The sequence below is a fragment of the Coloeus monedula genome, assembly GCF_965178545.1.
Source record: "Coloeus monedula genome assembly, chromosome: 7".
NCBI lineage: Eukaryota > Metazoa > Chordata > Aves > Passeriformes > Corvidae > Coloeus > Coloeus monedula.
The window spans coordinates 12,104,997-12,132,113 of NC_138787.1; the positions used below are offsets into that span (position 1 = coordinate 12,104,997).

The window sequence follows — 27,117 nt, forward strand, 5'->3', positions numbered from 1 at the left end:
GAAATTAATTATAAGATCTAAATATTGTCAGTGAATACTGTAAGAGAAGTGCTTAATTTCTGGAACTCTACTAAACTCTTATGCTTCAAAGAAGGAGTTAAGGGAGGATTGTTTAAGGGCATTAAAAGAGATTTAGAAGAATTTTTGGAACACTTACATCAGTCCACATAGCAAAGGCTCAAATGGGTAAAAGGAGGTGTTTCAACTTAAAAACTTAGAATGAACTTAAGGGTTCATTCTCACATATCTATACCTATACCTTTTTATCAACGTACAATAGAGCTAAAGAGAGTGACCAAACCAGGCTTGTATTTCATTTGACTGAGTCTTTGGTGTAATTCTTTGTGTGTGATTTAATTTTAAAATGTGAAGATTCAACTCTTTTCCTTAGTGAAGTTTAAGGCAGTTGCTTTTGTTGGAAGCAAGATTAGGCAATGGGACTCCTTTCCCTGTGTTAACTCTTCATCATGTGTTAGAGTGTCTCTCACTTACCCAGCCACATAACTGGAAATAGAAAGCATATTGCAGGGTTTCTTAATCACATGCAAATTCCATTCATGTGCCCAAGTTTTCAGAGAAGACTTAGAGATTTAAATCTACAGACCCTGTTAGTTTCAGTAGGAGCTGTGTGACTAAATCCTCTGAATTAGTTTTGAACTAAAAAAACAAACAAGAAGCCATGCAGCACTTGTCAGCCCAACCTCCTGGCACATTTAGCTGCTTTTTAGGACTGCATTGATTGATAAATTGTTTTGGCAAAAATCGAGGATGCTGGTGAATGAGAAAACAGGAGCTGTTGAGTTCATCTAAGGTATTCCTGCTCTTCACAGCCTCAGAACAGGGTCTGGGAGGCATGGCTGGGAGGAGTGTGATACATCTTCTATCCAGATTCATAGCTATAAGGCATTTTTAAATGTGCTTGCAGAACTAATCTGGGGAAGGTTGAAATTTGGACTAGCTTTGGTTTTTGGCAAGATTGAGCACTGTTGTGCAGGACATTGTGTTCTTATGTTTCTCTAATGCTTACAGGTAAGCATATGCAATTAGTCATTACCGCTGTAGCTTTGACAGGTTTGGGACTAAAACTTCCAAATTAATCTCTTTGATTTTTTTTCTCATTTCAGAGACACTACTTTCCCCTGAATAGAGATGGCAGAAATCAATTCTCCTGTAAATATCAAGGAAAAGGTAGGTTTAAGTAACCATACAATGCAAGCCAAAATTATATTTGCATACATATTTCATTTTTGCTCTTTCCAACACTGTTCACATACTGAACTTTAATGTGTATTGACTCTGTGCATTAAGTACACAGATGGGTATTGATAGGACTAATCTGAATCTTGCTTGAAAAGAAGCATTTTTGGTTTTTTGCAGAGAGACTGTTTTGTCAGCTAGTCTTCTCTTACTCCTTTGTAATCCCTGTGCACACTGATGCTGTGGAGAACAGCACTTTGGGATGATTGCTGCTGTACAAAACACAATCATGTTGAGGAAACATGCCCTTTAGAAAATAATTTTCTGCCCAAGAATGTTATGCCTGTAATACTTAAAGCAATTCCTAAAAGTGCAGGATCTGAAAAGAGCAGATTGCTTTTTCCTATGAAAGTATGTCTGTTTTAAACTGCAATCAGTGTGCTTGAGTCTTCTCCATATCCTTGGCTGGAGCTCGAGCCTCATCACCCTTTCAGGAGCAGTAAAGGACCTAAAGCGAATTAGGATAAGAGGTAGGTCAGGAGATCTTTTGTGACTCCCAGCAGGCAGATTGTGAAGAGACAATCTAACGATAGAACTTCTTTTGCTCTATATCTGTTTATGGGTAACAGTTCCTTACCTGTTGCACTGCGCAGGTGCCTGTTTTTTGAGTGGTTTTACCTTATGTTTGATGTTCACATCTCAATTGCTCATTGTGCTTGAGGATTTGCATGTCAATATGAATCTCTGTTTTGGTGATGAATATCTTCTTTAGTCCTTAATAACAGCACAGGGTTTTAAAATTGAGTAGCATGATGATTTTGCAGTAGAAAGTAATGTCATCTTTTTCCCGATGCCAGAGTACTCAAAGGTAAACTACAGTAATTCTCAAAATACAACTCAGTAAATAAATTGAAGCTCTGCATATTTACTGTGTAGCTTGAATTTTTTATTTAAATCAGTTTTACAAGTGCATGATTTTACAAATCACATGTTTGTCTTTTGCAAGTTTAAGAATGAGGAACTGCAACAGGACTTTTATTCATGCTAGATATCTGTTATTCCATGTGTGATATCTGCTGGGAGTGTCCAAAATCAAATGTTTGTGAGCATATGCATTTTAAGGCAGGAAAATAATTGGATCAATACATTCTGTTATAAATTGTTCTACTCTTTATTCCTGTATCTTCCATCAGTATTTAAGTCCCACTAAATCCCTATGCCAAATTGAAAACTTAGTTTAATAGCAATTGAAATTCTTTTGCAAAATCACTGGGTTTCGTTCTGGAAAATAAAGATTAATAACCTACTAAATAAAGGGTTAGTGACCAAACAGCATAAGCCTCATGCAATCTACATACATCAGCTGGGAAAGTGTCGTGCTCAGAGAGCCATTGCACCGGGACAAGTCTGTCCTGTTTTAGAACAGGATTGCAATGGCTCTATTTGGTATCTCGTATTTTGTTTACAGCATGGGCAGCAACAAACTGAGTAACTAAAACGTGACTAGCTTCAGAACTCTTCGAGTGATGCACTAGAAATGTGAGGAAAGGGTTGAACATAGAAGTCCTGCAGAGTTGCTTTTGATTATATTTGCACATAAACTGCTGAAACGTAAGGATTTCATTTGCATGTTTGAAAAGCTGACATATTTACAGTGTACTGGTAAGAGTCAAAATCACATCCCTTTCTCTTAGTTTGCAGAGCTTACATGGTCATGCTACACAGCATTTTTATCCACCTTTTGGGAGGCAGTATTTCTGAGTAAGAAAACCAAGGTTCATATGTACAATACTTCTGCTGAGCTCCACAAATCCATTGCCATCAATGTAAATACAAGCAGGCCTTGTTTAAAAGAACAGAATAGAATGCAGTTCCTTCCCAGCTCTCCCTTTCTTCTTCCTTAGTGCTTGCCGATCATAATGTACTTAAGGCTTTGATCTTGCTAGGACTTGCATGAAGCCAAAGGAGCTGCACATCTGCACACAAATACTTACTCATGGAAGTTTCTGCAAAAGTAGCACACAGGTTTCTCCTTAAATTGAAGGTTGTTTCACTGTGGTAAGAATGTGGTGCAGATCCCATGCAGATTTCAGCATGTTTGTTCTTTTGTTTGAGGGTGGGGGGCAGTTGTTTGGGGGTTTTTCAGTGGTGACCTTTCCCTGTGTTCTCTCCATGATCAGCTTCTAGTTATTCAAGAAATTAAAACCTCTGCCACTGTTTTAAAAGTGATGTGAGGCCAAGGCAGACATTTTGGGCATTATGCTCACACCCAGACTCTGTAAAGCCCCACCCCTGAATTTGAGTCATAAAAGAATGCTACTGTGGTAGTGATACTTGTATAATTCATTCTTGGCATTTCAGCTGAAATAGTTCATAAAGTCAATAGGTTAAACATTCTATTTTATATCTTATTTTTTCTCCCCCAAGAGATTTATATAAATGTTGGCCTGTGATGTTAGGAAGGCTAATGGAAGTTTCCATAGTTGGCAGAAACTCCTGCAGCTGTGATACTTTGTGGGGGAGCCAGGACTTTTTCAATTACCATATTTTCATGCATATAACCCACAGATTTTCTGGAATAACCTAAGTTCTGCATTTCAGCAGACACAAAGGTCATTAATTGTCTGCATAACTAGTATAAGAAGTTTACCATCAGGATCTCTCTCAGAATAATTCCCTCTGCCCTGACCCTTGCTACAGTCTTCCTTCACTGTGCCACTCTCCCTCTTGCCTCTGATAACACTCATCTCTGTGCCTGATAATACAGGATAAGTAAGGACTTTTTTGTATCAGGATTTTCAGAGACTGAGTGTTATACATAGTTCAGATCATATGCACAAAAGTGCACTGGATTAAAGAATAAAATGAGCCAAACTCATTGGCTTACATCCAAAATCCATAAAATCAAAGGAGGTATTCAAGCATTAACCTAGGACATCACCAGAAGAGGTGCTGAGATTCTGAATTACAAGGCTTCCAAAGAAGAAGCAATTGGAGTGAGGAATACAAGTGATGTATTGTCTCCTGCAACAATTAGACCCTCTTAGTTTAACAAGAGAAGAGTGAATATCAGGCACTCCCCAGGATAACCATTCAACTCTGGCATGTGACTCTGGTTTTGATCCAAAGAAATACCAGGAATTGTTTAAACTTCAGGATTTGCTTTTGGGCCCATATTTTTTCATTTCCTTTTTTTGTTTTTTTAATTTGCTGTGCGTCTAAACATGTGAACAAGTGAGATCTGCTGTCAGCTGGAATTAGCAAAATACTCATTCAGGTGAAAATTCTCCTTTTGAGATTCTCTTAGGAGTGAAGTTTTGCTGAAATTCTCCTGAAAGGCTTGCTTTCTCATTTGTCATTTCAACTGTCAGAGCTGGAGGAGCAGATGGGCAGCACTGCAAGAAGGAAATTTTATTCAGATGTGGTTTTGGAGGTTTCACAGTTTTGTTTGCATTACACCATAAATGTGGTTCTCATAAGCAACAGTCAGCATGCAAGGAAAGAGTAGGATTTAGAGTGGAAGGAATGGAAGTAGTATGTAAATTTAAAATCATACATTACAAAAGCAGATAGGTTCCAATCTGTGATTTCACTTTCTCCTTAAAGTTGACCTTTGCAGCTGTTCTTTGCCCACGTGTTGAAGTAGATGGACTGTTCAAAGGCCAGAAAAGTTGATCAAAATGCACTTTTGTCACTTGATGAGCCATTTAACTTGGGTTAAGGATATCACAGACTCATGTCTGTAAATGGTGCTGTCATCACTCAAGCAGAACAGTTCTTACTAAGCCAAACTTTTCAGGAATCCTGAAATAGCATATTAGAATGTCTGTCTTTCTATTTGATGGGTAAGAGTGAAATAATAAATCCATGACAAGTGCCTAAAGAAGTTTACTGCAGCAAGTAGAACTTTTTTGGGGCTTACTAGGAACAAATGATCAGAAGGTATCAGAGTGATGAACAGATCATGTAGCAGAAAGAGAGGTACAGACCTGCTCAAAGGGGGTATTAGCAGCATTTGTTCAGTTTGTCAGGATGAATTTAGTAAAGCTTCTGGGAAAATGTCTCCAATGTAAAAAATAACCTCCAAATGCAACCAAGTCAAATTGTATTCATGAAATATGTTTGTGTAGAAGTTCAAAACCTTTTAAAAAATTTTGCCATGAAGTGGTTTTAAAATGCATTTTCTTGCTTAATGTAGCCAGGACATCTGCTAATGCTAAATTCCTAGATTATCGAAACCAGCAGTGTTCTGCAGGCAGCCCTTCTTCTTCGCTTCACTTGCAGGATTTGGGAGGAACTGGAGATGTAATGTAGTTGAATGATGTATATGTGTACATAAAAGTTTGCTACTGACATGGAGTGAAAATAAAGTAGGAAATGTCGGTGTTTCTTGATAACCATACTTATAAATTAGTTTAGTTCTGAACTTAGAGAAAATCTGTTGATCTTAGCGTTTAGTACAAAGTGAAGGTGCATCTGCGTTAGTTTTCCTAACCAAGAATAAATAAGAATATTTCTGTCTAAGTGACCATAATAGTAACTTACTTCAAGGGGATTAGAGCTGCTGTGTTCAGGGGTTTCAGAACAGCCGTGAGCTTTCAGCGAAGAAGTTCAATTTGTCACTATGTCAGAAATACATAAACAAACTCTCTGAACCCCGGATATGTTACTTATTCACCAGAAACATCCTCTTTGAGATGATGCCAAGGGGGACCAGATGGAGCGGAGCAGCAAACAGGCAGTGATTGAGTCCATGTTGTTACAGTTGCCTGGGAACCATTTGAAACTTGATAGAGAACGTAAAGGACTTAGAGGAATACACAGCACTGTCAGCTTGGTTCTGCATGTGGAATAGGTAATCTGGTGTCACAGCTTCCAGGCTGGCTCTGTTTCTTTTTGGCTTGACTTACCCAGAAGATCTTGTGAGATGGGTGTTTGTGAGGACTTAAGAGTAAGCTACCATGAGAGGATAGAATTCAGTATCCTTTCCTGTGTGCTATATTCTTCAGAAGTAACCTGTTACTGATTCATTTAATATTTTTTTTAGGTGAGCCAAAAATTTGCCCCAAGTGAGATGTTCAACAGTAATCATCAGAAAAATAGTCAAGTATATCTGATCAGACCTTGGGGATTTTATTGTGAGGTAGAAGCTTATCTGAGGGGACTAGAAACCTTTTTCAGTTTTGATTCCACTTCTGGGCAGTCTTCAACGTTTTTTGTAAGAGACAGATAAAAACATCCTCATGACTGTGGAATTCTGGTCCTGATGAGACATAATCTGGCTCAAATTGCAGCAAGCATTAGCATGACTTGAGCTCTGGATTGTGAGTTTAAGTGGAGGTGGACCTGCATTCTGTCTTTCATGTTCTTGACTGTATATAGTTTTTTTCAAGATCACAGATTTATATTTCAGATCTGTGATTGCTTGAAAGTAGCTTTTGTAAGCTGAAATTCTGAGAAAGTTTTCTTAGTAGTAAACAAAGTAATGTGCTTTCATGTTAGGCTACAGGAGGGAAAGCCCAGGAATTTAATTACTGTCAGCAACAGATTCTCAACTAATGCTGACATTAATAGCATTAATTTTCTGTGGTTCTGAAGGTATGTTACTGAATTCTCTTGGTGTCCCAGAATGCTGTCTAGCATCCAGATGATGACAGAAGTTCACTGGGAATCTACACCAGATAAAAACAGGATGTTTCACAAAATAATGAAAATACTTGACTTCCTTGTAGTCTGTCTGGTAATGCTGTTTCTCCTATGATCAGGTTTCAGTAAGTAGAAAAAAACCTCTTTTCTCCCACATACATGGAAATCTAATAAAGTAGACTGCTGAGTTAGCTTTTGCAGACTGGCATTAATGCAGTACCATTGCATGGTAAGAGATTCTTTTTCTCTGGTACTTTCTTTCATCCTTTAGCATGCTAAATATTTTTTAAGGGAGTTTGTTGATGAGAAGTCATAAATATCAGATTATTCTAGTTGCATATTCTGTTGCTTACATACTGAGAAGAAGGATGTTCTTGCTGAGTTTGAGGACTAGAAATTTAGAAATTTAGGAGTTACCTCCTGCCCTGGAATCATCCTGTCACAGCTGTAATAAAAATGACCTCTGTACAGTTTTTTTGGATAGGGAAGTGATGGACTTCTCTCAAGCAACTGGAGGTTTGTAAGTGGGTCAGATGTCTAGCTGTACTAGCACAAGGGCTGTTTTATCACCTGAGCTAGCAGGTGAACCAGAGAGGAACCAGCACACCTGGACTGCCTAGGTCCAGCTCACACTGAGCCCTTCTGTGTAAGTCCACCTGTCATCTTATATTTGTCAAGCTTTCATGGAGCTTTGATATGCTTCTGTTCCTCGCAGTCTGTGTTAGGTCTCTTACGACCTACAGCTAGAGAAGTGCATTTGTGTTAGGCTTATGCTGTCAGGAAGTTTCCTATCCCTCCCTTTGCCTTTTTCTTTACTATCACTAGGTCCCTTTCCAGAAACAAATGGGACACATTTTGCATGGGAGCACAGAGCTGACCTTCAGACCTAGAAATCTACACATTTGAAATCGGGGTTAAAGGACTAAGGGGTGTAGTATCAGGGACCTTGAAATTTGCATTTCTAGGTGAAAGTTGTCATATAGCCTGGTCTCCCTCCACATACCTTGTCCTCCTCCCAGATGCACTGTCAGGTCGCAATTTGAGTCTTGTAACCATGTGTCAGTAATTTCTGTCCAGAAATTGCTGACTTTTTCATTGCTGTGTGCAACAGTTCCAGTCTATTCTGGATTAAAACATTGGTCAAACAGTGCGTATGTTGTACACCTGATGTCTGGCACACAGATCTTTGTCTTTGAAACTCCAGAAGAAATACGGTGACATGATGCCATTTTGTTCCTAAAAATTTACAAGACAAAATACTTTGTTTTAGAAGAAAACCTTCTGGGATCTCTGCTCTCTTGGAATTATGGGGTTATATCTACTTTTATTGTTTCTGAACTGAGATGGTTATATGTGTGTGTGTGTGTGTCTGTATTAATATTGATGTATCCTACTGCTTGCAAATTTTAGTTTTCATCTTCTCACCCACATAAATCACTGCACAAATCTGGAAAGGAGAAACACTAACTTGTAGGGATCATGGATATCACAGCATACATACACAAGAGAAGCAGATTTTTAAAGTCTAAGCAACTTCTGATTTGGGATTTCCTGGGTCTTGGATGCTTTCTTTTGCAATCTGATGCTCTTTTCCTGAGGAATTATTTCATTAAACTTCTCATTTTTTATATTTTCCACATAGAAAGATAAACAAATGTATTTTTTTGTACAACAGCCAACAAAAAATATTGTTGGGTTTTGGCAGTAGAACTGTTGAGCTTTACAGTATATTAATTCCCTAAATCAAAATTTTTAGTAGTCCAGCTAAACCAGGGCTGTGTCCACAGTGTTGTCATATGCTTAATTTCTTTTCTCTGTAATGTTGACCATTTTTCCTAAGATCATCATCTTGGTTTTTCTGGGTTATCTCCACAACTAGAATGTTTCCATAACCTTTTTGTATTTAATTATAGTACTAGTTGGATGAAGCACAGTTTAGCTTTTAATTCTGGTTTTTCTGTTAAGCAAAAAACTCTTAACAAAGACTACACAGTGCAAACAGAAAGTCTTCAGTTGATTTTTTAGTCTAAAACATAGTCTGCTTGGTTGAGTTCTTGAGTGTCAATGTTCTCCACCCCACAGATGTTCTTCTTGTCTGTAGGAAGTTTCCAAACTGCACTGTGGCAAGTTGCCTGATCCTCCAAGTGAGGTCTTAGCCTCACTTGGTTGTTTCCAGATGATTCTTGAGGCTTGCAGACCTTTCATAGCAAAGTAGGACCTAGAAGCTCTGTGAAATCCCTATGCTTATATTTAAAGTTGGTTAGAATACTCTAGATATTTCTTACTATTTTCCTGTAAGCAGTTACCACAAGGAGGTTATGCAATTTTGAGTAGGCAGAGAGATGATCCGCATGATTGTGAAAGAAGAGGGGATTTTTTTGTGAGAATATGAAGATGTAATCCACATGGTGAAAATATTTGGGAGCTACCAGCTTGAATATAAAATGGACTGTAACTTGTGGCCTGCTCTGCCTTAGTGTCTTTGCCAGCTTTTGTTACGGAGCCAACTCCGTTCACGCTTTTTGCAGGTTAATCACTAAATAGCGTGCCTGTGCCCACAATCACTAGATTAATGACGCCGTTTTCCACTGCTTTCTCTGCACATCCTATTGATCTGTGTCAGTTTTCACTTGGCTGCCTGCAGTACATAGCAGAGTGCTATACTCACTTCCTTCCCTGTGCACATACGTCAGCTGAAGAGAGAAACTTGAGCAGACAGGGGTTTTTCTGGATAGTTTCTGGCAACAACAGCCTCTGGGTCAAGCAGTCCACTTGTCAGCCTAGTCTGTATGAACTTCAACACGCAGTTACCCCTGTTGAGTAGACATTCTGAAGCAGCCTCTGTTGGCTGGGGACTGAGCTTGTGGGCAAGCCTGGTTCAGTCATAGCATAGCAACGTTAGACAGACTATGAGATGGGCCTTTGGGAAAGGGTCCTTGGGGAGTAGACAAGCACTTTAACTCCACTGCCTTCTGAGTTATGGCTTTGGCCTGGACTGTCCAAGGCTAGACCTGCTATCTGAAAGGTGTTGTGGGCAAATGTAAAGCTGCAGAGAGGGGTGTGGTGGGATGATGGACAGGAACAGAATAAATCATCCTAAGCAGCTGTACTGACATTGTGTGCTGAAGCCAAGTATGAGCCTTTTGTAGTTCTGAAGCTGAGTCCAGTGGGCATCAGGAATCTGAGCTGTCCATCACTGTGCATTGAGAGAATCTGCCATGATTCCTGGTTTATGGAAGTATGCAGGACAGAGAAACACAGTTCTTGGAGAGGGGGGTGAACATACTACAGCAAAATAGGATTTTTTTGGTCAAATCTGAGCACTTAAGTGTTCTCAATCACCTTTTGATATCTCCATTGATGGAGACTCCATAGAGATTGTCCTTCAGCATCTTACTGGACAGCTAAGACAAGGTAGTGTGAATGCTTTTGCCATGTGAGCCAGCCTAGTTCCCTTAAACAGCTCTATCTTCATGTATTACTTTTTCTCAATTACATTTCACAGTACAATAAAAAGACCACGCTGCTTCACAATTATCATGATGACACTGGGATGCAGTAAATAAAGTATGCCCTAATCAAGGATGTAATCCCACAGAAAGATGGCAAAGGAGGGTGCCAGATAAACATTTGCAGGACAATAACAAGTTCCTGATTGTAAATACATGCTGGATGTCTTGACACAGAAGCTCATAAAGCTAATTTGGAACAGCTAAACTGGTTTGGCAGAGTCTCTCATTTTTTTTCAGAGTATTATCACAGGCTTTTGTTTTGCTAATTATGTTTAAATATTTTTATTTTTGGTCTGATCTTTATAGCCTTAAAATAAAATAGCAACAATGTTTCATATAACTATTTATTTTCAGCTATAGTACATAGGGAAGAGAAAATAAATTATCAATGTGATTCCAGTAGGAATATTTTATTAAAACATCATGAGTTGAATTCCATTTGGTATCAATGGATACTGACAATACAGCAATAGCAAATGCTGTGAAATTTAAGTGTGGCCTGCCAGAGTCATCTGTGGGTGTAACACCTCATCGATCAGCAGTTTCCTGAAGGAAGCATTTGGCATTGATGCCTTAGGTTTTAACTTTCATATTTTTCAAATACTGCCTAGTGTGTAACTCTGAAGTTTCTTGTAGCCTGTTAACTTCTGCTCTCTCATGCTAGGTAGACATAACAAAGCCTCTCCAGGCCTGTTCTCCAAGGACACCCAGACTGTGCTAGGCCCAAAAAGTATAAACCAAAAGACTCTAAAGAGGGGAGCAAGCTTGGGGAAATTACATCATTAACTGAAGCTTTAATTGGAGAATTAACCCTGATATGCAAATGAACCAAACTTATAAAAGTGTGAAGAACTTGTGACCCAGGGTCCATCTTGGGGTCCATCTTTGCAATAGCCTCTGGACTCCCCAGGGTGTACCTTTGAAGGCCCTTCAAATAGATACCTACCTTTATTCCCTTCTTCTTGTCTACTCTCTGCTTTTAGGTGGCCACTTCAGGCATCAGCGTCCCATTTGTTCAATCCTTTGTTCAGGATTTTGTTACATAAGCTTCCTGGTTACTTGTATATGGAACAGCGAACTGAAATTATGTTGAGTAGCCACTAGAACTTTTAAAAATAATATTGTTCTCTTTTAGCCTGTGACTGTTTTCATGCATATGACTGTTTTTCAGATGCCAAAAAACCACCAATCATAACTTTGATGTAGCAGGGCCATGCAAGAGCCTTGTTGCAGTTGTGTGCTCACTAAGTTTGTGTAGGTGATATGTTGAGACCCTTGGCAGCAAATAGAACATTTAGGAAAGAAGCATAAGGCCAAATTCTGTCAGTTGAATTAAGATAATTCTTCTGCTGTGACTGAGAGTAGGATTCATTTCCAGGATTACTGGTTACCAGTTTTGTGATAGAGTGTCCTGAAGAAATTGCTTCATTATTTGCATGGCTGGGTAAGGATAGGATGGAGATTGCTTTGTACAGATACATTCCTATGCTTGTGAGCACGTCAGTGTAACAGGTATTTATATAAACATGCACTGGCACAGAGGTACCTCACAGTCTAAAGGAGTATGATAAATTCATATGTTATTGTCTTCTTTTACTTACAGATCAATGCAATCCGATCGATTGTTCCGAACAAAAGCAATAATGAGATAGTTCTGGTGTTGCAGCAATTTGATAACAATGTAGACAAGGCTGTTCAAGCTTTCATGGATGGTGAGTACAGTGTACCTTTTTCACTAATGCAGGACGGATTCAATTACATGCCAAAGTATTCGTTGTCTCTAGTGGCTCAAAATATATTCTGTAGTTCTTCTGAAATCTGATGTGTGGCACTTACTAATTATAAAAGAATTGATCCTCCTGTCTGCATCTTTGTTTATTCACAGTACGAGACTGACATGGCTGTTCATCTGTTATACCTGACTTTGCCATTTTTGAAGCCATTCTTACTGCAGACCTCCTTCTTTATTTTGCGTGAAAGTTAATGCTTTTAAAGTAAAATGTCAGGAAGTTATTCGCTGTTGAAGATACAGTAACTAAGAACAATTTGGGATAGTTCTGAAGCAGATAACCAAGCCCCATAACCCATGAACTTGATGCATACATTGACATTCAAACCTCAATCTGAATTTTGCAAATAGCCTTGACATTTATAATGGCTGAACCAAGACTCCATTGAAAGTTCGAGCCATTTAAACCTGGATCCACGTTTGTGGTTTGCGTCATGAGACCATCTCTAATGAAAGGTCACTTGTATTTAAATAACGCTTTCCTCGTAAATATATAAAGTCAAGTATTTTGAACTTTCACCACAAGAATCTGTGAGAAACCCTTTGTAGAAGTAATGGCATACCATGAGCAAATCTTTTCAAAATCTCTGTAGCTTGTAAATGATACTAGAAGTTCAGTGGTCTCAAAGGGCCCTGTATATCTTAAAAATGACTCATTTTTGCTATCTCAGCAAGTTGTTTAATTCATGCCTATTTTACTTCAGAATATTTTTGGGTTTGGTTTGGAATAACTTACTAAAATGTATCAGCCAAAAAGCCTCATCATATACTAGGAATTACCCATATGCAAAAAGCAGATGCAAGCAAACTGGACTATTTATAAATGTATCGAAATTCTTCCATCAGATCTATATAGTTCTTTTTGATTCAGGCAGCTGCACAGACAGTTCCATTCTGATGGATATATTGAAATTGCTTTTGTCTATGCACACACACAGAGAAAAAGGGAAGTGTGATACATCTAATTAACAATAATTTTGTTTTCCTGTAATGTATGTCCTGGGGAAGGTAGTGGAGGATTCTACCATGACTATTCAATAAGTTGCTTTCACTTTATTTTGTCTTAAGTTACCACTGCTTGCTTGTGGCTTATGAATTGTTTCCAATGGTTCCTCAAAAGGGGAGCTGCTTTCAGAGCTATGTGTCATCACCTGCTGTAAGGAAGAAACAGTGCAAACACAAGCCTTGGAGGAAGCACAATAAAGTCCTGAAGAAAAGCAAACTGTTGTACCTGAGTTCAGATGATCTTTGTTTGAACTTCACCAGTTCATGATTACTGTTCAGAAGTCTTTGTGAGGGAGTATTTGAAAACAGCTAATATTTGTTACTGTCTGAAAAGAACACAAAAGATACGTATCCATGCAGCTGCCACTGTGCGTAGAATGAGTAATTGAAATGTTTTTTTCAAATGAATGACAAAAATTGCTAAGATTGAAATAATACTTGCAGAGAAGTCCTGCAATGAAAAACATACGGGTGGCCATGCTGAATGGAAAGGTTGAGCCACCTCCATGCAGTGCTTCTCTCAGAGCTGCTGCTTGCTGAATCAAGAAATGTTCAAATTTAGTTTCCTATCTTGCTTCTTGGCAGTTAGAGTGGCATTTAGGAGATGCCTCTGTTACGAATTTTATTCTATATGTGAAATTTGATTTAAGTGAAAGAGGGTTCAAAAGTTTTATTTGCTATGCTAGTGTTTCCCTAATTAAGCATAATCAGAAGGTCTGTTGAGCTGCTTTGTAGATCTGTTCAAGAAAATATACTGGTGGGTTCAAAGGAGGGCTTTGGGATTTGGACAGTTAGTGCATTTCCAATAGGAAGAAACAAAGGTTAGTTGGATGAATCCCTTAAGTAACTCAGCATGTATAGTATTCACAGGGAAGCTGAGGGAAGCAAAGCAAAGACTCCACCAGCCAACAAGGGTGTTGGTTGCTACTGTGAAAACAGTAAACAAAGCTGTCACATGAAATCACATATTTTCAGCAGCATAGAGTAAAATGGGCAGCAAATGTTTATTACTTCATACAGAAACATGGTGCCTGTCAAAAGATGATATACCTTTAGGAGAGGGGATTGTACTTACATGTACGTAAGTGTGTAACTAAATATAAATATGTATATAGTTATACACTAAATTGAAGTTGCCTTAGCCTTCTATCTGCATTGTCATGTCATCTAGCAAATAAAACATGGCTTTGATGGATTCCATGCACATTTTTTCACAATTTAACAAATTCGGCTTAGCACTGCTAATAAGATCCATAATCTTTCCTATTGTGTGTGATAGGCTTACCAGATCATCTTGGATCTGGTTTATTGAGATAGAAAAGTAATTTTGGTACATCTGAAAACCTCACATGTCTTAGGCTGAATACAAGTTGTCAACTCATGGTGATCTGAAAACAAAAATTCTTCTTAATACTAGTATCAGGATTTCACTGAAAGAAGTGAGAAGAATGACTGAGTATGAAATCCACTTAGAAAGGCTAATAAATGAGTATTTACTACATTTGTGAAGGGATGGTAAAGTGATTATTCAGTTCAAGCAGAAGACCTTTAACCTGATGGTGATTAAAAATGCTATTGTGGCAGATACTGCCATAGTAGTTTGGATGACAATTCAGACTGCATGAGCATCCATTTTCAGCTTTAGACTCCAGGAGAGCAAAATGATGATGTTAACTAGAAAGAGAAGAGTTTTCTTCTAACATGGCAGCAGGCACTGGTCTGACCAAGGCTATGTCTGCTTTGTTCCATAAATTTATCTAAGCAACTCATTATGGCTGACAGACAGAATTTCAAGTATAACTGTAATTACTTTTCAATATAACTTTTACCATTCTTTTCTGCCCGGCCTAAGTTTACTGCATTTGTGTGATGCAGATTTTATGCAAGAGTCAACAGAATTACTCTTTTGGATGCTACTTAAGTATTTACTTTTTATGCTCTTACGTCTTCTGAGGATGACAGGTAACACATAGAAAATACATGATAAAGATGCCAAAAATTTTTAAAACTTTCAGATGCTCTAGTGTCAGGGTGGATTATTTTGTGTGCTTAGTGTTCACTCTGGAGTGCTGAGATACTTTCCTTTTCAGGCAAGAGATTTGAGTGTTGATTTTTCTGTGTCTTATGCTAGTGCTTTAAGTTAGGCACACAATCGCTTTGTGCAATGAAGTCCATAAAAAGCCAGTAGTGCCAAGTAGACCATCCACTGGAAGTAGTGTAATCAAAACAGGTAACTGAGAAGAAGAAAGGCAAGAGTGTCCATTTTGTTCTCCCCACATAAGAGAATTCACAACAAATTGAAATGCTCCTCAGCCAGGAGACTAGGGAACTGATGATGAACACACTAGTTCTTTCCCATAGCTGAGCTTTTGTTGAAATGTTTTATTTTTCCTTTATCTAGGCAGCGCAACTCAGGTTCTAAAGGAATGGAATATGACAGGGAAAAAGAAGGTAAGAACTTGCTCTTGAAAATCAAGGGCATTTAGATCAAGCTGTCTGTGCTTGAACTGTAGTACTCTTGGTCAGTACTTGGCCTTTTCCAGCATAGGTGACTTCATTCACACCTGCAGACAGTACTTGAAAGCAAATGTGTGTACTGTTTTTGATCCTGTTCCTCTGTCACTGTCTCACTAAGCCCAGTGTTCTGAGCAAAGTTCTGGGACACCATGTGCATGTACCTGTGTGGGGGAGCTAGACCCTGGACAAGCACAGGACAAATCCCAAAACAGCTCATGTGCAGAAACACTTTTAATAAGAAATCCTGGATAGTCACAGCCACTTGCAATGGCTCAATTTACTGATTGTATTTTGAGTTTATAGGATTTGCATTGAGTGATGTCTCTGTTCTTGCAATATTTCCCCATTTAGAACAATAGGAGAAAAAGAAGCAAATCTAAACAGCAGCAAGGCAATAAAGATCCTAAAAACAAGAATGGTGCACCTGAGAAGGCATGTCAAGAGCCTCAGCGAATAAATGACTGTCATGTGAATGGATGCCCTAAGGACAACTCTGGCCGTGGTTCTGCCAATCAGAAACTGGAAACCACTTCTCTTGACAACAAAGGCTCGGGATTTGCAGGGTCAGCACTGGACTGTTCAGAAATCAGAGGTCAGTTCATCTGACAGAGAGCACCTTCTCAACTGGCAGAAGCCAAGCCTTCTTTGGCATAAAGATCACGGTATTTTTATTGCCATGAAGATGTTGTAGAGATGTTTTTGTGAAAAAATAATGCACAGAACTCTTAAAAGTCATGCCGGTAGATTTGTATCTGCACACTATTCATCTTGCAATATGTTTCCTTGCAAAATGTCTTTCTTCTCCCAGAGACAGCCCAGCTGATACAGAATATTACAGGTTGACCTACAGAAGAATGCAGGGTTAGAAAATGGCTTGAGTATCAAATTGTTAACAAAAGGATAAGTCCCTTGTGTGGGGCAAAGATATCTGAACACTATGAGCTTGTGGTGTATTACTGGATTTCTTTATTGCTTAGTTCAAACTAGTCCATTTTTCGTTTTTCTCACCTTCCCTACATAGGCTAGTTACAGTAGATCTCCACTGCCTCTCCCTAGCTGGGAAGGGAGGGCCTTTGTGGTGTGGAAGGGCACTCTGATAGCCCTTTAGTACATGCTCTTAGTTTCTCATGGGGTCTAGTTACCATTTCTGAAACTGGGAGGGGCAGTAATAGAGGAAGTTCTTCCTCACTGTGGTAAATACAGAGTTAGGATTATAGCAACATCAGTGGGAACAGACTTGCTCCTGTGGGGCAGAAGTTTTGTGAAAGCTTTTGCCTTCAAGTTCATAAAGCTCATATTTAATTGTTGTCAGTACTAGTAGTGTTCTTCCAGCTTTTCACATTTCAGACATCTACCAGGCCTGGATTATTGCTGCTGTTAGTATTTTCTTCCTGTGTCTTAAGAACTTTCCTTGAAATCCCTTTTTCCATGGTTGCAAATACAGCTCTCAAACCCCATTTTAAAGGAATGTGCCAAAGTGATAATTGTCCTGAAATGAATTATCTGCTGCTTTCAGATGACTTTGGTGGTGCCAGCCTCTGATCAATTAAATGAAGACTATGCAACCTGTAGCAGCCAAACAAACTACTTACCAAGAAATTTTGTCCTAATAATTTGATGCCTCGCAAAGGACCAGAGATGCACTCCCTGCCCTTGCTAGACTCCCACTTTACTTTGGATAAAATACTCTATAAGCCAGAAAATTCTGCATTTCTATAATACTAAAAGCATTTTTGCCACTTATTTTGCAAGACACAAACATTTGTGGTATAAATCAGACTTCTTAGAGTGGCATTTTTTTGAAATGATATATGCGTGAATAAAGATATATAGACTTAATTGTGTATGCATGGGGTGTGTTTTCTAGGGGGTAGAGAATGCAAGAAGAGTACCCATGCTGTTAGTGATTTTTTTCTGGGTCATTGGGATTGAGTCCTGCTTTTTTCTCCTTGAAACAGTTAAGACGTAGTTGTACATATAAAGGACAAAAAGTATCTCGAAATTTTTCTTTGCTTTTGCAAGTGGCAAATGAGAAATTACCATAGCTTTTACAATTTTTTTTCAACTTATACACATCTGCCTTGTTTCAATAACAAGGGGAAGAGAGAGTTTTCCAAAAAAAGGACAGAAAAAAAAGGAAACAGAGAGAAAGGAAAACTTGTAACTTTAATATTCAAGTTTCGCTTACATAGTAAAATAATTTCCTGGCAAAATTTTTAGTAGAGAGAAGGAAAGAATTTCTTCTTAACTCTCAGTTGCACTAGTATCCTTTTCTTTGCAGTCAATACAATAACTACTTTCTTAGGGTCAAAAGCCACCTATATTCATATTGTTACATTTGTGCGGAAGTGATCAGGATCCTTCAGGGGCCAGCAGCTGTGCCCTTGTGGTTTCTGAGCAAGTCATGCAGACTCTTCTAAAGCAGTATGAAATGCTGAAGTGAGTCCAAAGTGCACCTGTTTCATACTGCTCTCTCTTGTGTTGTAATCTCCTTTGTATTATCCTTGTCTGGCTTGTTTGTTTTGGTTCCTTCCCTATCAAATGAATGTTACTGTAGTCATTTCACCATCTCCTTCAGAGGCGTCACAGCTTAGAAGGATCATAGGTGTCTGTTTAGAGTCCCTAATACTTTCTTCCCCAGGAGGAACATGAGGTTGAAGCTTTGCTTATTCCAGCTCCAAGTCTGTGAGATTAGGACTCCCAGAGCCATAAAATCCTGGCAGCCTGGAAGGGACTTCAGGAACCAGAAGGGAGGATGCAGCATTTCTCCATAGAAAATTAGGGGGGGGAAACATACGGCTATTGCCTTTAGTTCAGGTCTGCTTATTTCTTGCCATTATTCCATCTTTCTTTTTCTTAGACATCTTTAGTTGCTGTTACCCTTTCTGTGCATGGCCTTGTAAAGAAGCAGTGTGAATGAACTGAAAGGATATTTAGTGCTGCCTTGCCATGCTATTGCTTTTGCAGGGACCTGGGTGAAATCAGATCCTGATCTCTTCCCTACTTATTTTCCATGTAGGAAAATTTTTAATGAATCTTTCAAACTTCTGTTGATATCTCACGGGACTAATGGCTTTTTTCTTCTTTCAGCCAAAGAATCTATGAGGTTCACTTGATTTGAAAGGTGTTGAATGGTAAGCTGCTGCAAAAAGATAAACCACTCTTTTTGAAGATGGCAGCACATTTCAAAGCAAGTTAATCTGGGCTGTTGCCATTACTGGCAGGTGTGGTCATACTTGACTGTTAATACAGTGGATATCAGACGATAGACTGGGGCTGAAGCTCCAAGCCACCACATACTGAACCGTGTAACAGTTTACTTGCAGCTACTATTATCCAGACTTTTGACTTCTCTTGTAGGTATTTGACAGAGACTTTGTCCCTAGATTTTGTTATGCACGTGTCTTAGTTGGTACAAGTCTTCAGAGACTTGCTGCAGACTTTCTCCATCTATTTTTAATTGTGTTGATTGTCTTCAGTCAAATTTGAAAGTTCAGCTGCAGCATACAAAACTACTGTTCGCTAGCCTATGTTGGTCATCTTTCTGCTGGGTTTCAAAGTAGGTCGTGTAGTTTTGGGAGAAACAGAGTCAAAGTACATTGCAGACAAAAGATGATCAAGAAGTTTAATTTAGAGTATAATTGTTCTTCTAGGTGACTTTCTTTAGGCAAAAAGCTGTCAAGTTTATAATTTTTCTTGACAAGTGTACCAAAGCTGCTAATTAAACACAGTAAAAACAATTATGCACTTTAACAACGAATTTCAAAAGATCCAACCTTACGGACAGAACCCAAAAGCCTTTCTTTATAGGTTAGCTGATAGAATGCTGGTTTCTAATTACTTCTTAGTTATTTAGAAAGGGCAGCCTCAACTGAGAACAGAAAGCCTTGATTTATAAAGAATTTTCTGCCTCTGAGAATTCCTCACTGTGTGCAAGACTGGCATCAACATCGAACCTTTGATGTGTTCAGAGTGCTGCATTACTGGTGTTTCTTGCTTTCACAGATTCACAGGTTTCTTTGACTTCTTTCAATGCTTTCTTACATACTGTTTTATGCAAGATACCTTTTCTGTTTTCAGACTCACTTTTTAAAGCCCTTAAAAGCTGGTTTAAAATGTGAGCACTGATGTTCATCCTTGTTCCTCTGGTGTTACGTGATTGCCATGAAAACATATCAAGATGCACTTTACACCTGTCCTAATGCCCAGCCAGGGCACAAAGAAGTCGCTAGTTGATACGCTGCACCTGTCCATGTGATATCCCTCAATCCCAGCAGTGTTTATCCCATTCCATGGGCTGTAATCCAGCTGTTAATCTGACAAGTCTCTTTTCTCCAGACACCACACATCATCAGTTGAACAAAGTGGTGATTAAAAAGCATCCTCAGAACGAACAATCATTCATTCATCGAAGTGAGTACAAAGATTAGAAAAATGAGTTAACACAACAAACCATTTCCTGTGCTTGCTTCCTTAACTAAAATTCACAGTGGCAGTAACAGCTAGCCTTGCCTGTCACTTTTCACAGTCATTCTTCGGCTGCTTGTTCCTCTGCTGTGATGCTGATATCTTAAATCCCTTTGGAGTCTTGGAAAGAGGAAACCAGGTTGTCTTGTGGCAGCCAAACAGGCTCAGGCATTGTTATCTTACCCCTCTGAAGCTGTGGAACCCAGGAGCCTAATCTTTGACATAGTTTCATTTTCTGCTTGGTTCCTCTTAGCAGCAGCTTTTGATAGAAATCTGTAGTCAGGCAAGGTAAGTATTTCAGGTAGGAATGTTTAATCAGTGCTTTTAAAACGTTAATAAAATTAGGAATATTTTTTGTGTGTTATATATGTGTGTGTATATATATCAACATTAAAGTCTCATGCTTTCCATAGAGGACTTCCTCTCTAGTTCTGATCTGAAATATTTGGGCAAATACTATAATTGATAGTATGCTTTTTATGTTACAGTTTTTCATACTGGCATGAAAGAGTTGGGCTTTTTTAATTAGTTTTTCTTTTATACACTGTTGAAATATAGAAGTGTTCCAATTAGTGTTTAATTACCAAAACAGTTTCATTTGTTTTCATAGCTCTCTGAGGTTCTGGAGAATGTGTGCCAGCGAGAACACCCTATACACTATGAGTATATAGTCATAAAGTCATTCTGGCTTAACAGTAAGGCTTCATACCTTTCTTCATCTTATAACTCCCTGTTTTCTTCCTTAATGCTTTCTTGCAGACAGAGAACGAGAACGCCAGAGAGCATCTGTGGAATTAAACCCAAAGACTATGAATGGAGTAGAACAGCCAGAGCCACTTCAGTCATCAGTTCAACTCCAGTGTAACCTAGGCAGGCCAAAGTCAAAATCTTCCTCAGTTAAATCACCCAATGTGTCAACCCAACTTGAAACAAAGACAGATGACTCAGTCAAAAAAAGAGGTAAATTGGATCTCTGGTTGCTGTGTTCTGAGGTCATAAAACAGCTGAGGCCTCTAGGAAAAAAATTGTGAATTCATGTAAGTTAGAGATGTGTTGGAAAATAAGAGTAGAATTATAACGAAATGAGTAAAACTATTTATGGTCTATTTAACATCATATTAAACAAAATTTAAATAATTTGAACTAATAATGCATTTCTAATATTTATTTGATTTGGGGGATGCATTTCAGCAAACACGTTTAGAAACTCAAGAGCACTAGGGAGGGACTATGGGGAGGTCGGATTTATGGACTTCAGTAGAAAAACCACTTCATCCTAATCTGGGAAAATAACATGTTGAACTATTCCTGGTGCCTCATTCAGAAAAACTAAAACCAACTTTATGATTTCCATGCAATTTTTGTTTTCTATTTTAGGGCCAAACATTGAAAAATCAGTAAAAGACTTGCAGCGTTGCACTGTTTCTCTAACCAGATATCGTGTGATGATCAAAGAGGAAGTGGATAATTCAGTGAAGAAGATCAAAGCTGCTTTTGCAGAATTACACAGCTGGTAGGTAAATCAGCTTCAGAGATCCATAGCTCCACCTAGAAATGGGACTAATTAAGCCACTGGCATGAGTGGGGAGGAGTCACTTACACCCTCTTTGTTTGCAGCATTTGGTTTCATAAAAAAAACCAACATGGTGCCATTAGGTAATGACACTCATTACCAACCAGGAAGTAATACATGCATTTATTGTATACATACATAAAGTGCTTTGAAAACAAACTTAGGTTTTTTTACTCCTAAATTATCCATCTTGACCTAATTCTTCTGTATCAGATTCAGTGGCAACATATATGAGCAAATGAAAGCTATTCTAAGTATCCTGTCTGGGATTTTCTGAAGTCTCTTTTACCTTCTTTAAATCTCCTCTTTCTGTACTGCATCTTTGATCTTACCTTCTCTGGTAGACAGTCCTTTACTGTCTCTTCATGTCCCATCATCTTTGCTTCTTATCCTACCATTGTTCTCTTAACTTTCCCTCATAGTTTCTTCTAAGCTTCCCATACATCATTTTATTTCCAATTCACATCTCTAGTTCATTCTTTTCCCTCACTCTTTTATGTCTTTAATCTGTTTTTTCCATTATAATTTTGAATACTCCTGATCTTCAGCATGTATACCTATGCCCTTTGAAAAGTTATGGCAGAAATAATTGCTGTAGTAGCAAGTTGCATGTTTGTTATATTCTTGTCATAGAAAAGTATTTTCTGCTTTGAGTTTCGGCCTTGGTTAAGCATAGATGTCATACAAAACCTATGCATTAGACAGTGTTAAAGTAAATAGAAGAAATCTATTAAAGAAATAGACTAAATCTCTTAAAATGTACAATACTTGGTTACAAATCACAGAAGAGTGAAAAACCTTTCCCCTTTAATTCATCCACAGTATTTGTCAGTATTTTTATGACCGTATTTTATAAAAGAGCAGTAGTATTGGCAGGAGTTTGTTAACTTTAGACTTCAGTGGTGTATTCAATGGCTTCAAAGAGGCATCTAAAGTAACTTTAGGGCCACTTGGGCTCCTGTCTGTATGGGCAAAAAATCCAAGTGCTACTGAGCTGATTTTGGGGAGGTTTCTGTTTCACTAAGCCCCCAGTGTACTTTACTGTATGGCAGGGAGAGCTACATTTCTGTCTCTCCAGTGAATATGAGCTGTGATCACCAGTTGTACTAAACTGCGTAACATTGTCAGGATTGTTCTGGAGCCATCACAGTGATTTTTGCTTATGAACTTAAATGTAGTAATAAGATTGTTAAGATGGAAAAATTGAGCAAAGTTCATCAACTTCTTGCACCATTTTTTGGTAGTTCTCTGAGGGGACCTTTCCTCTGAGAAAACGATAGTTGGATTTCATTTGCTGTGTAGTTCACGCTCACTTTTTTTATTTTTGGTAGCAGTGTTAAAAATACCTTACATCACGTCTCACCTTGGTTGCAGGCAGTCACAGGCAATTCAGTCTTTAAGCAGTTGTCACTCTGGTCATGGAACAGACTTAGAATTCTGTCATGATCTAAAAGTGCAGGGAGGTAGTAAGTTCAGAACTGAATTGCTTCATTTTTCATGTACTTATATTTTAGCTTGAAAAACAGTGAAGTGTATTGCCTAATACAAAAATACCCCAAAAGAGTCTGTAAATGCAAGTACTTAAAATGATGAAAATAGCCTGGACAACATTTTAATAGGCTTCATTTCATTTTGCCTCCTACCAGCTTCAGTGCCTAAATTATTGAAGTGGAGTCTGCTGGAAGCTCTAGAATGTAACAGATCTGTGGTCTGAATATTTGTGCCTCAGCATAACATTGCAACGAGGACAGCACAATGTCAGGAGATGATTATGGAAATCTCAGTGCTGGCTTTGTTGCTTTTGGCAGCTCATAAGTCTAACATTTAGGTTTTTCTTCAAATGAATGAAGGGGATTTTTTGGTTAAACAGTAAACTGCATGACTTAACACCTTCTTTGCTAAAATTAAAGAGAGTTTTGTGATATTTCATATGATCGTGTGGCCTAAACTTTGAGAAAGATGGGCACAGCTGTTTTAATGCCTTGTTTCCAAAAACTCCCTGACAACTGCTGTAGATTTACTGAATTTGGGTAGAAATCACCCGAGCCAGTGATACATACAGCTTCAGACCTCATACAGGGATCACATCATATTCCTGAGCTGCACAGTTTAGTGGGTGTTATTTACATGGGAGTTTCCTTGCTCCAGAACTGAACAAAATACCCCTAGTGCTAGCAGGAGAATAAGGTATTGAGTGAACATATTTATTACCCTCCTCGGGCATGGAGTTTCACTGTGACACAGTCAACTTGTCTGTCATGGAAAAATTAAGGAATTCAGCTAACTGTCACTCACAGAATGCTATGGAGTAACCAAAGCAAGGGCATGCTGTCAGGTCCCCATTGTGATAGTGGTTCCAAAGCTTTTTCCAAGTTCCTCTCCCAGTTGCTGCTGGAGTGTGGACTGGTTGAGATGGACAGATACAACAGCCACCAAGTGCTGTCTGTGTTTGGAACTGCCAGGAATACTGGAATGGGCTCAATACTGTAACCCCTTCCTGTTACACACAGCTGTCACCACCTAAAGGGTTTTAGTGAAGCTAAATGAAGTCAGAAGCTTTTATCTTGCATTGCAGCTGAATGCTGAAACACATATTTAGTTTGTCTCTTTTGGGTTTATTTTTCTTCCTTTGGTAATAGGATAGAAGACCACTTTTGTGTCCTTTTTTGCATTTACTGTCAAGGTCAGAATCAAAAGTGCATTGCAAGAGTCAGTAATATTTTTGACTTTCTGATGATCTGTTTTGGTTTTCTAAATCTTTTCATGATTTTACCAATCACAGAAAGAATGAAGCATGCAAAGATAATAGCATGTATCTTCCTCCTACCTCCAGACAGTAAATGAAACCATTATCATGGAGGTAAATGAATAGCACATGTGGCCTAAGACGTCCTGAAGCTTCGGCAGAAAGATTCACAGGAACTTTTCCTTTTAGCAGCAGAAACTATTGAGTGATAGCTGCCAGTGAAACTCCATGTTTCTCTCCAGCTCAGTATTTCACAGCTTGACCTAACCAATGAAGGGAAGTTACTTCTGAACATGTTCAGTAGGTATGCTATGCTGCTGTGTAAAAAGTCACCTGGCAAAATAGTGCACACCCTCCCACAATCTGAAAAACAGTGCTAGGGAGCAGATGTGCTGTGAACGGCTGTAAAAGCTTGGCAGAAAAATGCAATGCTTACTTCAGTTTTGACTTTCTAGTAAAATGGGGCTAATAACGGTCCCAGAAGGATGTTTATGTAAAAACACTGCATTGGGCTCACATCCTCTTTCTTAAAGAGCCTAAGTTTCTGCTAACTGGAGTAATTCTCTGTGTGCTCAGAAGAAGTGATAACAGCTTGCATTTATTCAGCTCTCTTCATGCCAGAAGACACTAGAGCATTTTACAAGCCATGGGCTGGACCAGGCAGGGCACTTTGCACCACAGGAAGTCTTTTACAGTCTCATGTGGATTGTGCTCCTGCTGTGATCCAGCACTCTGGTCACCCCTGCTCTTGCTCGGCTGTGACATGGCTTTCCCAAGGTTATGAGAGCACTTAGCAAAGCAAGCTGAAGGGGCAGTGTTCCTCAGGCTCACATGAGCCTGCAAATTAGGAGCAAAATCTTCCTGATAGTACTCCTTGATCCAGAATTTCTCCTCATTGCATCCAGCTTTGGTGTATGGTTTTCAGGAATTCCTTTGTGTGTGTGAGAATATAAGGTCCTCCCCTTACGACTAGGATATGAAATATATTAGAGCATAGCCCTGTCTCACAGTAGTGTAGAGCACAGAAAAGGCAGCTACCAAAGTCCTTAAGTTGCAGGGGAGGGTAAGAAAAGCTAAGTGAACTCTCCTCTCACTAGAGTGCAATTGAGACATTTGTTGCCAAGCTTAAAACCTACATGTGTTAACTGTGTTCTCACTGCTTTTCCACCAAGAGACTGAATAACCATCCTGGAGATAAAAGGAGAGCCCCAGGAAATCTGAGTGAAATGTGTAAAGCGCAAAAGGAGCCACCATTCCCTGTAACACCTCTTGCCAGAAAATAATTTTCACGTATTGGGCATTCATACAATCATATGGAAAACTCAAAGGAAACGTCTGCTACTTGCCCATATGGTCTGCTGCTAGCCACAAATAGTCTGTAGAAAGTAGTAAGATCCAGGTTTAACTACACTGCATGCAGAACTGAACCACATAAATACAAGCGTCTTTACTCTTTTCTAACATGTTGGTATGTTCAGTGCTTTGTTGAGAGCATGAAAATCAACACAACTGAATTTTTGGAGTGAAGAAAAAGCAGTTGAAAGCTTTACCATAGGCTAGATAAAAAATTGATTCTGACATAATGCTGGGGAAATGGAGTTTGGCAAAACTGACAATTTAAAAATATATTAAAAGAGATTCAGGGTAACAATTAGAAAGCATGTGCTCTATGTTTGCGGAAAATCAAGCAGTTTTGATATTGATTTCTAAGTTAAGGCACAGGAGGGGTTGAATGGGGGAAGAAATAATCTAAAAGAACATAATTATGTCTGTACTTACATAGTTGTGTCTGTACTGACTCAGTGTGGGGTGCTGAGCAGTGCTGCCAGCGTTCACAGTTGTAGAACAGTGAGAACACAGTTGCCCCTTTCTGGGACCCTTACTTGGCAAACTGTAAAGATGATGGTTTTCTATCACCCATAGCCCAGAATCAGTGGCACCAGATGAGAGCTGCCTGTTTGTGATGTGGTAGTTTGGAGATGGGCAGGTGGCTGGAAAGGCCAGAACTAGTATTGCTTTACACTGAACAGAGTTCCTGTACTGTTCTTCTCTCCATTTACTGGCAGTTCTTATGAGGTTTCTGTCTGTCTGACAGCCGACCTTTGGTAGTCCTTATGCCTCTAAAGTCCAGGTTTTCAAATCCTCTTGCAGTTTGTTGTGATATTTGTTTGCCCATCAGTCACACGATCCAGTCCTTAACCTTGTCAGCACAGAGAAGATAAAAACAGTCTGCTTGCATTCAGGTTTCCTTGGCCCCACTGGGTGTTCAGGTACCTTCAAAGATCAGTGCTTTGACCAAGGCCCCTGGGCCCTGCCCCTACTGCCTGGGGAGTCTGGGGGAACATGATCCCACAGCTCTGGCCTCAGGCTGGGTACCTGCCTGGGGAGCTGCAGCACTGGGAGAGGGGCTTGTGCTGGCATTCTCCTCACCTCCTCCAGCAGTCTAGGATCACCCTTGCTGTGCATTAGTGGAGAGAACAGACAGAGCTCACGAAACTGGGGGGAGTTAGGTTTCAATGAGATACTTAAGTCCCCCTTCTGACCCCTTTGTCTTTTACAATTACTTGCTTCATCCTGGTGTTTTTTAACAAGTTTGTGAAGATAGATTAAAGTGGTGAAATTCTGAGGTGGATTACATTGGTTTTTAGCTGTTGTCCATATTTTA

General features: G+C 39.0%; 1 protein-coding gene across 1 annotated transcript in view; it reads left to right on the forward strand.

Moving 5' to 3' along the window:
- Positions 1–27,117, forward strand: part of SPATS2L (spermatogenesis associated serine rich 2 like) — a 79,723-nt gene that overhangs the window by 35,380 nt on the left and 17,226 nt on the right. The window contains exons 3-8 of the mRNA XM_082284637.1: positions 1,125–1,188; positions 11,959–12,067; positions 15,551–15,600; positions 16,018–16,258; positions 20,893–21,093; positions 21,511–21,646. Of these exons, the coding sequence (XP_082140763.1) occupies positions 1,150–1,188; positions 11,959–12,067; positions 15,551–15,600; positions 16,018–16,258; positions 20,893–21,093; positions 21,511–21,646 (776 nt within the window). The 5' untranslated portion in view covers positions 1,125–1,149. The remainder of the gene's footprint in view (positions 1–1,124; positions 1,189–11,958; positions 12,068–15,550; positions 15,601–16,017; positions 16,259–20,892; positions 21,094–21,510; positions 21,647–27,117) is intronic.